The sequence below is a fragment of the Hippocampus bargibanti genome, linkage group LG20 (assembly GCF_051943395.1).
Source record: "Hippocampus bargibanti isolate YZ-2025 linkage group LG20, ASM5194339v1, whole genome shotgun sequence".
In the NCBI taxonomy this organism is placed as follows: Eukaryota; Metazoa; Chordata; class Actinopteri; order Syngnathiformes; family Syngnathidae; genus Hippocampus; species Hippocampus bargibanti.
In genome coordinates, this window is record NC_142753.1 from 9622046 (window position 1) to 9635951 (window position 13906).

Genomic DNA, 13906 nt, shown 5'->3' on the forward strand with positions numbered 1-13906 from the left:
GCTAAAACTGGCTATACTAATTTCTGCGAGACCATTGTTAGCTTGGTACTTGGACTGGTTTGCTGTGGAGGTTTGCTATTGGTGTTGTCTTTATTTTATTTTTTTCTCCCCCTTGGCATGTTGTTTTTGGAGCTTGATGAGGCCTTGTGGACACCAACACGTCATCCCCCGACTCAGCGTGTTCTCCACTGAAGCACAATGTTCGCTCACTCGATGCATGTGTGAAATCTCTCAAATAACATTTCCTCGCTGGCTGGCTCCTTCCAACCCACCTCATCCCCTTTTTTTGATAGAGTTGGACTTCACATGTTTTTTTTTTCTTCTCCTATCTGCTCCATCCCTTCTTCCTTTTTCTCCTTTTCCCCTACCTTCTTTCTCCTTCTCACCGTTGTCTCCTCTATTAGGAGAGGGCCTTTCCTCTTCGCGTCTCTCCCTCCACAAGCCTGGAGCGCCGCCTTCTTCCTCCAACCTACCTCAGAGACAAGAATCCCGCGTTTCCATCCTACTCAACCACCTCCTTCCATCCTCTTCCACCAACACGGGTCGCCCCAGGGCTCCTTCTCCCCTCGACACCCCTCAGGGTACCCCCGCGTCCTTCAGACGTAGTTCCCCGAGCCCCCCACGCAGCGCCGGCGTCGGCCTTTATAGCATCCCGCAAGTGGTGGTGTCTCCGCCTAAGGATGACGAAGCGCCTAAATCGCCGGAGGACGAGGCGGCAGTGTCCCCGTTGAGCCGGCAATCTTCCTGCGCATCCCAGGGGTCCGAGCAGCTGCCCTTAGAAGGCAAATAATCTGTGTTAGCTCGCCAGTGTGAGTCACAGCTTGATCAGAAAACACTAGCACTAGCATGACGGCTAGCTCGGCTTCCTGTTAACGCTGCGGCCATCTCATCAACTACCCATTGACAAAGCTCACTTCCTGACGCACCCTTTGCTGCTTTCCTACAGTCATTTTCAATGCTGTGCTGCACTCAGCTTGGTTTCTGACACCCCCGCCCCACCTGCACATTTTCAAAGCATTCCTTCATGTCTTGCTTTGATCGAGCTTTGTGATTGAGGGAAAAAAAAGCTCTGATCGCCTTCTCTGGCTTGTATGCTGTGTGATAGTTTGTCTGGTTGGTAGTTTATGCGAGGCTCCATTTTGAAAACACGTCGGTTTGGTTCTACGGAAGCAACTGTTGTAGCATTGTTTTAGGCTACGCAATCATATGCAGTCAAACCTCGGATTTCTAATGTGTCTGATCGATGAAAAGATTTCTTTAGCCGGGACAGGGCAAATTGGGAAATCAGGCCAATCGTCAGTCAGGACAGTAGAAGCAATCAGTGGAGCCGCAGGGAGTAGTCCTCTGCTCCCCCTAACCTGAGAGCAGTGACCAATCATAGCAGAGTCTGGCACCGCCACATCTGGACAGTAGGGATATATATATATATATATATATAGGGCCGAAACTACCAGTAAAACTTTAGTTTTGCTGACGAAGCTTCTTGGATAAGAAGTGAAACGTCCGACACCTTCAAAGAAGTCCAGATGACGGCTGAAGAAACCTTTTCATCGATGGACCATTCCTGCACGACTGAGAGCTTACACAGACGTAATGTGTCTGATCTCGACTATTTTGGTTTTCGACCAAATATTTCAGGTTTTTTTGAACTCATTTGTACAGACGCCCCCATTTTAAGCTCAAATAACTCCAGACCTATTTAACATCAGAATTAACTCTTTTATTCTGAAAAAAAAGGGGAGTCTACGGTTTCTTACGCTGCATTGAATATTTCTGTATTTACAAGTGACAATGACAAAAACCCTGGCACTGGACTGGGCACATTTTTGCACATCGTCTGGCAGTGAATTAGTTAATGCCTCGGTTTACAACCGAAAATCAATTCTCGACCAAACTGAGCGCACCTGAATGCACCACTTGACTCCCATCCGCTTCTTTTTACGCCACTTCTTTGTATCGCGTCTGATTGCGACCGACACATTATCCTCGTGGAGCGTTCCATTGTGAGCAGGCGTGTTTGTATTGTTCAATCGCGATTTTTTTAAAAAAAGCAGACTTTGATTATAATGAGAAATGTTTTGTTTCTTCGCACAGGTTTCTGGAACAGATTATGGTTGAAAACCAAGGTTTGACTGTATCATGCGTGCAAGCAATACGGTTCGCCGTATAATTCAGATTAGACACGGTTCTATACGAGCAACGCTGACACCTCCAAGAGACACTTTAAATTCCTTTCCTTGTTAGTTTATCATTCGACGTCTTCATGTGTGCGTGTGAGTGTCGGTCTGTGTCTCATTCTGGGACCGGCTCCAGATCCAAGTGTGGAACGGCGTGTCCAAACTCTCACTTGTTGAACCTGAGAGGTTGTGTGAAAGGGTCATCTTATTATAGCTGCTAAGCCTCTGTAATTGCATCCTACTCAAGAAGGATGTATACTTTTTTTTGGGGTGGGTGGGGGGGGGGGGCAATGGACAAGCGTTCAGTGTGGGGTTTTTGCATTACTTAAATGAGGTTATCAAGATGTGATGATTAATCGAATTAGTGTGACGTGGTGAAAGTTTCAGGCTTGAAATAGCTGACCGCATTACTGTGAATTTAGTGGGGAGGGAGCATAGGGGGTTGACATGAGAAGACCTTGAACGTGTCGTTTATTCAAATGGATTGTTGGAAACTTGGTTGTCAAGGTTTTTAAATCAGTACAGCCACTGTGTACACGCTGAAGATTTTTGTTTTGTAAATTTCGTATTCATTTTTGATTTATTTTCTTGTGGTTTTTTTTCTAGGACTGTACCATTTTTTTGAGGCTGTCGCTCATCCAATTCATGTCCTGACAAAACTCATGATTGTGACTTTAACTACATTTAGTCCATTATTTCTAAATAATAATAATAATACATTTCATTTATAAGCACCTTTCAAAACTATCAAGGTCGCTTTACAGTCACAGGATATGTTTTTCTGTGGGTGAGCAGCGGCAGGCACACACGCCAGCGTTCACTCAACCCGGAAGTAACTCAAATAGATGGAAAGCTAGCTAATAGCTTGCTAATAGATAGCCAGCTAGATTGCCACCCAGCCAACAGCCAGCTAGCTAGCTTTCTACCAGCCATCAGCTAATTAGCTAATCGCTAGCTAATAGATAGCCAGCTAGATAGCCACCCAGCTCATAACTAGCCAGCTAGATAGCCATCCAGCTCATAACTAGCCAGCTAGATAGCCACCCAGCCCATAGTTAGCCAGCTAGATATGACTATACTATGTATACAGAGCTTAACTCATTCACTACCATTCACAAATGTATTCTCTAATTGAAAATATGACGTCGAGCGCCATTCCCAGAGAGTCCTAGTTCCTTCCGGTGCCGTCCGTCTGCCTACTACTCTCGGTTTTCACTATCCCATTCCGGGTTACGGTTTATTCATGAAAATTACGGTTTCAAATCAAAACAAGAAGTCAAAAATCGGCAAAATAGTGCATACGCAACATTCATTCAAAACACGAGATTTCTTAGTATTGTATCTAAATTTAGAACAGATAAATACTATTTTAATGTCAGCCCACAAATTTGCTGAGTCATCGAAAATGCGATTGTGGGGGAACATTCCGCCGTTTAGCCGTCCCAGAATGAATATCGCAACCTCGGCTAATCCCTCTCATATTCCAAGAGGCTTTGTCGCGTATGTGAGCAATCAGGTTCCTGTTGGATTGTCACATCTGCACAATGTCTACAAACACACTGGCCATATTTTTCATAGCCTTTCGGGACCTACAGTGAAAGAACTACACGGCAGGAATACTAAATAAATTTAAAAAAAATCAAGCAATGAAAATAAGGCGTCAAACATAATTCAAGTGGTGAGAAGGGTACCGACGTGTTTGTCCATGTCTAATTTTACTTCTAGGCAATGAATTCCATGCTTGAATAAATGGCACATTTACACTTAATAAACTGGAATTAGCTCTGGCTGACTTTACCGTCGGTTTTTATGACACCGACATGTGCTGATGCAGTTGCTGCAAATAGAGATTTGAGAGGGGAGGGTGATGGGTAAGGCGCCTGCGAAGGTGTACACAGAATAGTACGACATATTCTGTGTGGAAGTGACCCCTCCATGATACATTTCATATTTCATAACTAGCCGCATGTTAACTGAAGTGCTAGCGTTTCCTGTGTCAGTTTCCATTTCAACATTCATGCGGGTAATGAAAGTATGATTTGTTTTTGCCCTATGCTGGTGTGTTTTTAACCCTTTCATGGATAGCAGTTACTGCACTGGGCAGCTTATCCCGTTATCGGGCTACAGGGTGCATGAAAGGGTTAGCTTCTGGTTAACTTGGGAAGAAAATGTTCTGTCGTCGCGCAAACATTTGAGGCCGAGATGCCGTTATTTACTATCTCAAGTGTCCATTCACGGTTTGGTGTTAGCTTATGGGATTTATTCACCAGCTGTTTTTTTTTAAAGTTGTCCAGTCGGGATGTGCATACAAATGTGAAGTTCAATTCATAAAATGTAAAGCAGGAAGTTTAAAGGACAACCGACACCTCCGGACGAGTCACGTCTGAAACGCCCCTGACCGAGAAAGCGACACACAATGCATTTTGGGTACTTTGTTTGGTCTGAAAACTTTGTTTCCATCCGTGTTGATGGCGAAATTAGAAGAAAAACACGTAAATAACGTGATGGCGAATCGCTGTGTGTTGCACCTAGACTATTGTTTGATACTAGTTGACACAAATTCCCAGCAGACAAATCAGCCCATTTCCAACGGAGCTTGGGCGCCATCTTGTGCATTATCCGGGGCGCTACATTGGAGTCCTGACTTCTCGGACTTCTTTAATCGATTGCAAACATGTATGCTTTCCTCTTCAGAACTATTTGAATCATATTCATAACTGGATGAGTAACAAAAAGCATCTTCTCCGAATCTGAAACCATTGTTTTGATTCTAGAGCAAGGCAAGACGTCCTGGGTATTTTAGATGCTATAAAACGTTTTTCGGATGTCAGTTAGGAAACAAAAAAATGGTGTCGGTTGTCCTTTAAATGAAGCTTCATTGTTAAAATTCAACAGTTCTTACATCCTCGCTCATTGTCCGTTCCCTATTTCGTCCTCCCCCACCTCCAACCTGTTTTCTCCACCAGGACCGCTCGTTCATCTGAACTCCGTCCCGAACTACCTGGACAGCGAAAAGGCAGTAGAGAGACGGCCATCCAAAGTTGGGGTCAGTAGAGAAAGCAGTAGTGTCCACTTGAAGTGAACATGTCCGCTCATATACCCCCAAAAATAAATAAGCATGGTCTCATATTTTCACCATTTTTGTTCCTCCTCCACAAAGCTGGCAAGCAAATTTGTGGATTGTAAAAGCACCCTTCCAAAAATAAGGTGCGCTCTTTATGAGTCACGTTGCACAAAGAGGGAAGGCGCCCACTGCCATTGAGCACAAGAAATATTTTCAGTGCCATGGCGAGAAACGCTTCACATATTTTATTTTTTATTTTTATTTTTTGGGCGGGGGGCAATCTTTGCTCAGTACTCTTGTCGGTGTCGATCTACAACTGTCGTGGGGAAAAAAAGTTGGGTTTGATAACGGCGATAAAGCCGTGACTTTACAATTCTGGAACAATGGCCTCGCTCTAAATGTGTATTGACATTTGATTATTTCGGATTTTTTATTTAAAAAAAATCTTACTCTCAGATTAGATATAGACAGCAAATCAGGTCCCAACGTTTCTTCTCATTTGAAGGTTTTAGATCACAGGTGTAAAAGTCAAGGCCCGCGGGCCAAATCCGGCCCGCCACATCATTTTTTTCGGCCCGCGAAAGCAAATCAAACTTGTTAAATTCCATGATGATTGCTAAAATCTGAGCCAAAATGTCATATTTTTGGATGTCAACCACAATAAAAGTCATTATTCTTGACTTCAGATTTGAAAACAAGTTATTCATTAATTTGCTGTGTGCTCTATATGTAATATTTGAAGGGATTTAAACATTCTAATGGGTTCCCCAAATTCATAACGGCCCTCGAGAGGAAACCATAACTACAATGTGGCCTGTGGCAAAAAATGACTTTGACACCCCTGTTTTAGATGCTAACTCCGCTTCCATTTATAAGCTCTCAAAAGCATGCTAGCAACCTCCCTGCTCTGCCGAACAATCCCTCTCAATTCGCTTCAAAATGACACCCCGCCACATGCGTTAGAATCATTTGGATCTTTGATTTTTAGGTGGATATGAATTTCATGAAGAAGATTCCCCCCGGCGCTGAAGCTTCCAACGTGTTGGTGGGAGAAGTGGATTTCTTGGAAAAACCCATCATCGTTTTTGTTCGACTGTCCCCTGCGGTTCTGATCACCGGCCTCACTGAGGTTCCGGTTCCCACAAGGTGCTTTTGTTTCTTTCAAAATAAGAGATGATATATGCCTTGGGCAGGCTATGTTGTCGTGTTCCGTATCTTGACCATGCATATATATTGAAATTATGGATTTAAAATTGTTGTTAAATGAATGGCAAAAGGGGGAAAAAATTCAGCATTTAGTGTGAATGCTTCTTGATTTATTTATCTCGCTATCCAGCTATATGGCTATCTATCTCACTAGCTAGCTCTTTGCTACCTTGCTGGCTATCTAGCTAGCTATCGATGAACTATAAAGCTATCTAGCTCGCTGGCTAGTTATCTAGCTAGCTAGCTATTAGCTATCTATTGGCTAGCTAGCTAGCTTTCTATCTATTTGAGTTACTTCCGGGTTGAGTGAATGCTGGTGCGTGTGGCTGCTGCTGCTCAACCACAAAAAAAGTATCCTGTGACTGTGAAGTGGCCTTGAGAGTTTTGAAAGGCGTTTAAAAATGAAATGTATTATTATTATTTATTATTATATTGTTTTGTGTGTGTGTGTGTGTTTTGTCCAAAGGTTCCTGTTCCTGCTTTTGGGTCCTCATGGTAAAGGTCCTCAGTACCATGAGATTGGCAGATCGATGGCCACACTGATGACAGATGAGGTGCCATACAAAATTTTCACTTTCAACCATTTAATTAATTTTTGGACATGGTACATGCACTTTGTTACAGTGCCATATAAATCAAAATGTATGTATTGTATTTTGTACAGCTGCCCCCATTTCAAGCTCAGATAACTCCAGACCCATATAATTTAGGAATTAACTTTACTTTTTTTTTCAGATGAAAGACCACAGTGTAGTCCGAAAAATCATATATTCTATGGGTCCTGCAATTTGAGTGAAAATGACAAAAACCCTGACACTAGAGTGAACACATTTTTGCACATCTCCCGGCAGTGAACGAGTAAATTGTTGTTGTTTTTTATTATATGCAAAAGCAATATTAAAATTTCATGGAACTTTGCCATCTTAATGTCAATTCCCTTGTTGTCATTTCAATGACACAGATTTTCCACGATGTGGCGTACAAGGCCAAAGATCGAACGGATCTCCTATCAGGGATTGATGAGTTCCTTGATCAGGTGACAGTCCTCCCTCCTGGAGAGTGGGACCCTACGATCCGAATCGAGCCCCCTAAAAACGTCCCGTCCCAGGTTGGTCCAGGAAAATAGTAAGGGTCTGATTCACTAAATATTTATAGTTTGAAAATGTACATTTTAATGCGTGATTTGAGTTCTTTTTTTTTTTCTTGTACTCCTAAAAGACTTATTTTCAATTTCATTGTACAATTTGAATGTCCTCCAACTTGCAGCTAAAGAGGAAGAGGCCATCGCATCCAAATGGCACGGCATCCCCTGCGGGAGAACTGGAAAAGGAAGAGGACCACCAAGTGGGTCCGGAGCTGCAGAGGACCGGAAGGCAAGTCGGAAACGTCTTTGTGGCACCAGAGCACATCATAAAAATAATTTCAACACCTTGATGCTTTTTCAAATTGTTTAATGCTCATTTGCTACATTTGTCATTTATTACTATGCTTAAAAGAAAACAGTCTCTGATGAATCTTCAGTGAACCAACTGAAAAAGTTTACATTTGATTAGATGAGATTAGATTAAATTAGATTTGATTAAATTAGATTCGGTGAAATTAGATTAATTTTTATTAATCTCACAGTGGCGAAATTCGCAATTCTCAGCAGCAAAGTTCGGAAAGGGAGCGGAAACGAAGTAAAAGAAAAAAATATAGGAGCTGCTGTAAAGGCAGCCACGTTCGAACAAATCCTGATCAAAATCATCTGCATGATTAAAAAAACTAACAATTCATTAGAAGCATTTTTGAGCTGTCAATTTAGTGAAGAAATAACACATCTGGTAATGAAAAGTGTAAAACTACGCTTCCTTTTTTCCCGCTGCGGCCATTTTGTCGCGCTGTTAAATGTGCCTTTTTTTTTTTTCATTTTTCCCTCGTTGGCTCAACTTTCTTTCATCCCATTAGCTTTTTTGTCTTTTTTTCTTGACTTTATTCTTATTTCTTTTGTTCTCTCTTCACTTTTTATTTATTTAGCTACCCATCTATCCATCTAGCCAGCTACCTACTGTAGCTAGCTAGCTATTTGCTATCTATTAGCGATCTAGCTGGCTAGCTAGCTAGGTGGCTAACTGCTCACCCACAGAAAAACGTGTTCCGTGACTGTAAAGTGACTTTAAAAGTTTTGAAAGCTGCTTATCAATGAAATGTATTATTATTATTATTATTATTATTATTATTATTATTATTCGTTGTATTAAGTTCATCCTGTCTACTTGATATCCAATATCAATATGATATCTTTGGACACTCTGACGAAGGCGGAAGTATACGCCGAAACATGTCAGGTATTTGAACACCTACAATACACTGTAAGTAAAGAATCAGTTTTAAATTATTATTATTATTATTATTATTATTATTATTATTATTATTATTATACAAATATTTTTTTTCAAATGGCCTTGCAACAGTTATGGCCACAAAAAAAATTAAACAAATGTTTCACAGGAGAACTTGATAATTGAGTAAGGGTTGATGCAGCAAAAAAAAATAATCACCATGGACTTTTTTTTTTTCAAAATGCAAATTAAATTTGTGCTCATTAACATTCACAATTAATTAATCGGACCTGTCTTCTTTTGTAGAATATGCGGCGGTTTGATCCTGGACATCAAACGAAAGGCCCCATTTTACTGGAGCGACATCAGAGACTCTTTTAGTTTACAATGTCTCGCCTCCATTCTCTTCCTTTACTGCGCCTGTATGTCTCCCGTCATTACGTTCGGGGGTCTTCTTGGGGAGGCCACCAAAGGCAACATAGTGAGTTGGAGAAATTGTTCCTTGAAATGTCCAAAGTTGTGCTTTTTACTTGACTTTTTAACCAATAAGTCTGAAATGTTCTCCACTGAACCGGCATCTTGTTTTTAGGATCCAGATTACATTGATTGAATAATTATGATCGTCCGTGGACGTGCGGCAGAGAGTCACTTGGGTGTAATTGAGTCACTATTATTCGATTCCGTGGCTCTGTGTGTCATAAACTGTGCTCCACAGAGATATGACAAGGCGGCAGGATGTAAACATTTAGATAGCTTATCTGGGAATTATCACACGCTCTCAATTTAATCAAAACTCTGTTCTAGCAGGGTTCTTCGCAACCCCCGATCTTTTCCCCTAACCTACTCCTTCTCTTTTCTCTTTCCAGAGTGCCATAGAATCTCTTTTTGGGGCATCCTTGACTGGAGTAGCGTATTCCCTCTTTGCCGGTCAACCTTTAACTATCCTTGGCAGCACAGGACCTGTTTTGGTGTTTGAGAAGATCCTTTTTAAGTTCTGCGCGTAAGTTGAAACCGGTGATATTTTACATATACAGTGGTACCTTGGCTTACGAACTTAATTGGTTCCCAGACAGAGTGTGTAAGGCGAAAAGTGTGTATCTCAAAAATTAATTTCCCATAGGAAACCATTAAAATGATATTAATCCGTTCCTCATAAAACATCATTTTCTACTTTCTAATTTTCTAAGCCTTAAAACTACACAAAAATACCTTATTTTATGTATAATAAATGTGCTATGGTATTATAATTAAATACATAAACTGTACTGTATAATAAAGTCGTTTTATTTACCTTTGTGATGGTCGTTGATGGTTTGTTGGAATGGATAGCTTTTTGCATAAAGTGTCTCAAGGAGCTCTGGGTTGTACATCTTGGAAGTTGTGATATTGCAACAGATGCAAGCAGACACACTAGAAACATCATTAATAGCTGGTTCCCTTGCTCGTCTTTTCATTTCAAATTGAACTGATGGGAATTTTAACCTTGCAGTCTACACTCTTCCTTTGAACTATCAAAGTTGAAACGAGTCCAAATTTCACTGTTTTCTATCCATTTTATGACTCTGTGTCGACTGCCTGTGTCTTTAATGTTTGAACCACCTCCCCTCACTGCGGCGTTCTTGACCAATCATGTGGCTTTAACTGAAGACTAGGGGCGGGGAATAGAGGACAAACCAAGCCGGCTGCCATTTTCTTTTCGGAGAACGGGCTCGTTTCACATCACTCATTGTGGCAGCTCATTGTGTGTATCCCGAAAAATAGTTTGTATGACAAGGTAAAATGTTCATAAATTTAACGTTCGTGAACCGAAAGGTTCGTAAGCCAAGGGCTTCGTAAACCGAGGTATCACTGTATTGGCAACGGAGATGTGCGATATCCATAAGCAGCTATTTTAGTATTTTTTTTTTCCTCTTTCACCTCAGAGACTACGGACTGTCCTACCTGTCGTTGCGAACAAGCATCGGTCTGTGGACATCCTTCCTTTGTCTGGTTCTGGTTGCTACGGACGCGAGCTCCTTAGTTTGCTACATCACCCGCTTTACCGAGGAAGCTTTTGCCGCACTCATTTGCATCATCTTCATTTACGAGGCGCTGGAGAAGCTCTTACATCTTGGGGAACATTACCCGGTCAACAGTCACAATGTCTTGGATAACCTCACATCATATTCGTGAGTATTTGCATTTGTTGTTGTTGTTTGTTTGTTTTTTTGGGCAGCTCGTTTAGTGTGAGGAGGAGGTATGGAAAATTGATGCACACACTGGATCAATGATGTCAATCTTAGGCCTGATTGGTTACAATTTCCCTCGTAAATTAGTGAAACCATAAAAAAGTCAATAGTTTTAATCACAGATTGTGTCAGTGACTGTTATGAGAAAGTATCACTAGTATTAATGACAAATACTAATAAATAATTGACATTTTGGTTGATTTTTTTTTCCATGCATCATGAAAATTGATCTTTGGTATGGATCTTTGGTATGCTCATGGAGGCCATATAAAATAATTTGGTGGGCCAGATCTGGCCCGCGGGCCTCGAGTTGGATATCAGTCCACTTATGCCTTAACAAAACGCATACATCACAAACGTATAACACGAACCTCCCAAATATTTTGCTTCTTACCTACAGCATACTAGGTGTCATTTACTTGTCTACTGTCAATACCTTCCGCAGCATCCTAAAAGTAAACACCAAAGCACGGCGACAACGTGGACAGCAACAACAAAAAAATTCTTCTTGGCAGTGAATAATATATTCATACTGTGTCTCCACTTCTGTGCCATGTCGTGGAATAACTGAGACTGAATGAACAAACAATTTGTGAATTGGGAATTTGTGTCAACTAGTATCAAATAGTAGTCTTGGTGCAACACACAACGATTCACCATTGTGCTATTTATGTGTTTTCCTTCTCATTTTGCCATCAACTATAAAGACTATTATTTATCATCCAAAAATTCTCTTGCCTCCAGGTGTCAGTGCTCTCAGCCAACGAACGCCTCCTCTCAGCTCCTGCTAAAATGGAACCAGACTGGATACAGTCCGGACTCCATACCCTGGAGTGACCTCACTGTTTCGGTGAGGCGGTCACATCATAACATCCAGCGTCAAAGCCATTTAACCTGGATGGCGGTTACATTTTGCTACAATGACTTTACAAAGTTTAAATTACCATCTTATGTTTTTCTGTAGATGTGTAAAATGCTCAACGGGGAGTTTGTTGGCGCAGCGTGCGGTAACCATGGACCCTACATCCCAGATGTTCTCTTCTGGTCCATCATTCTCTTCTTCACCACCTTTTTCTTGTCCTCTTTCCTCAAGCAGTTCAAAACAGAGCGGTACTTCCCTACCAAGGTTATTCTTATTTTTTTTCTTTCTAATTTGCATTTTAGAGTTACAGAGTAATATTGAGATCAACATTGTGCTTGGAAAATTTGGAAAATTAATGTGTTGGCTAAGGTTAGCTTGGTCACATTTTTTTACTATTATTTGTATTGTATTGTATTGTATTGCATTACATTGCATTACATTATATTACATTTTGTTACATTATATTGCATTGCATTACATTATATTACATTGCATTGCATTACATTGCATTACATTATATTACATTATATTATATTGCATTACATTGCATTACATTATATTACATTATATTAGATTTTATTAGATTACATTAGATTATTTTTTAAGAAAACATTAGATTAGATAGTGTATTGCCATTATATTAAATTAATATATCATATTACCATAATATTATGTTATATTATATGTATATTTTTTTAGGTGCGATCCACAATCAGTGATTTTGCTGTGTTTATAACGATCATGATTATGGTCTTGGTGGACTACTTAATGGGGATTCCGTCACCGAAACTAAACGTCCCTGATCGGTTTGAGGTAGGCTTCATTTTTTAATGCATATATATCAATAATAAAATTGATCTTCATCCTAGTCGAAGTTTAACACTTTCCCATGTTGTTTAAACTAAATCTGGCACTATTTTGCCCCTGCACAGCCTACTTCAAAGAATCGAGGCTGGCTCATGGACCCATTAGGCGAAAACCCTTGGTGGACGCTTTTGGTGGCAGCGCTTCCTGCCCTGTTGTGCACAATTCTCATTTTTATGGATCAACAGATCACAGCTGTCATCATCAACCGCAAGGAGCACAAGCTCAAGGTCGGTGCCGGAGTTTTCATCGTTGGAAACTTTGCGGGAGGAATAAATCATGAGAAATTGACCATGCGCTGAAAATATTAATTCATTCACTTGCAAGACGTGCAAAAAAATGTGTCCACTCCAGTGGACATTGCAGTCCACTCAAATTCCAGGACCCACAGAACATTAAGTTTTAGGACTACATTCAATACAACGTTAGAAACCTTAGACTCTCTTCTTTCATCATAAAAAAAGAGTTAATTCCTAAATTATATGAGTCTGGAGTTATAATAATAATAATAATGATACTAATAAATTTTATTTCAAGCGCCTTTCAAAGCTCTCAAGGACACTTTACAGTCACAGACAAGCATAGGTACTATAATAAATAAAATACAATCGCAAATAGAATACAAGAAATAAAATACAATTATAAATAGAAACAAGAGAAGGAGCTGCACAGAAAATAGCCACTTGGAGCCAAAATGGCTGCCACGAGCCAAAATGGCACACTTGTTTGCCGTAAAATCTTTTGCGGCAAATCATTTGCCCAAAATGGCCGCTCGGAGCCAAAATGTCCGCCAGGAGCTACAAAATAAAAAAACATGTTGAATTATATAGCGCTTTAACAACAGCTGTGAAGCTGGAAGAAAGAACTAACCTGGCAAAACGGGGAAAAAACATTGCCCAGAGGTCTGGCCAAGCGCTTTATCGGCAACCAAGCAAGAAAAAACAAAAACTGAACTAATTCGGAAATGGCGCTCTATGTCATTTTCAATTCCCGGATACATTTGTGAATATAGTGATTTAGTAAAAAACTAAGGTGTCAGTCTTGTAATGGGAACTTTAAAAGGTACCTGTGGGGGAAAATCGTGCAGATAATATTGTAAAATGATTTTTGCAAAAAGTCTTAACATTTTTAATTCTTGAAAAAAATCCATTTTCTTTTAAAAAAGTGTTGTTGTTTTTTAATCT

General features: G+C 40.4%; 1 protein-coding gene across 2 annotated transcripts in view; it reads left to right on the plus strand.

Moving 5' to 3' along the window:
- LOC148883092 (sodium bicarbonate cotransporter 3-like) overlaps positions 1 to 13906 on the plus strand; it is a 31322-nt gene that overhangs the window by 11254 nt on the left and 6162 nt on the right. For both annotated transcript variants that reach the window (XM_089023903.1, XM_089023904.1), the window contains exons 7-19: positions 405 to 782; positions 5144 to 5223; positions 6230 to 6387; positions 6914 to 7001; positions 7409 to 7555; positions 7714 to 7820; positions 9075 to 9249; positions 9635 to 9768; positions 10691 to 10936; positions 11741 to 11846; positions 11961 to 12122; positions 12558 to 12671; positions 12791 to 12952. In XM_089023903.1, the coding sequence (XP_088880029.1) occupies positions 405 to 782; positions 5144 to 5223; positions 6230 to 6387; positions 6914 to 7001; positions 7409 to 7555; positions 7714 to 7820; positions 9075 to 9249; positions 9635 to 9768; positions 10691 to 10936; positions 11741 to 11846; positions 11961 to 12122; positions 12558 to 12671; positions 12791 to 12952 (2057 nt within the window). The remainder of the gene's footprint in view (positions 1 to 404; positions 783 to 5143; positions 5224 to 6229; positions 6388 to 6913; positions 7002 to 7408; positions 7556 to 7713; positions 7821 to 9074; positions 9250 to 9634; positions 9769 to 10690; positions 10937 to 11740; positions 11847 to 11960; positions 12123 to 12557; positions 12672 to 12790; positions 12953 to 13906) is intronic.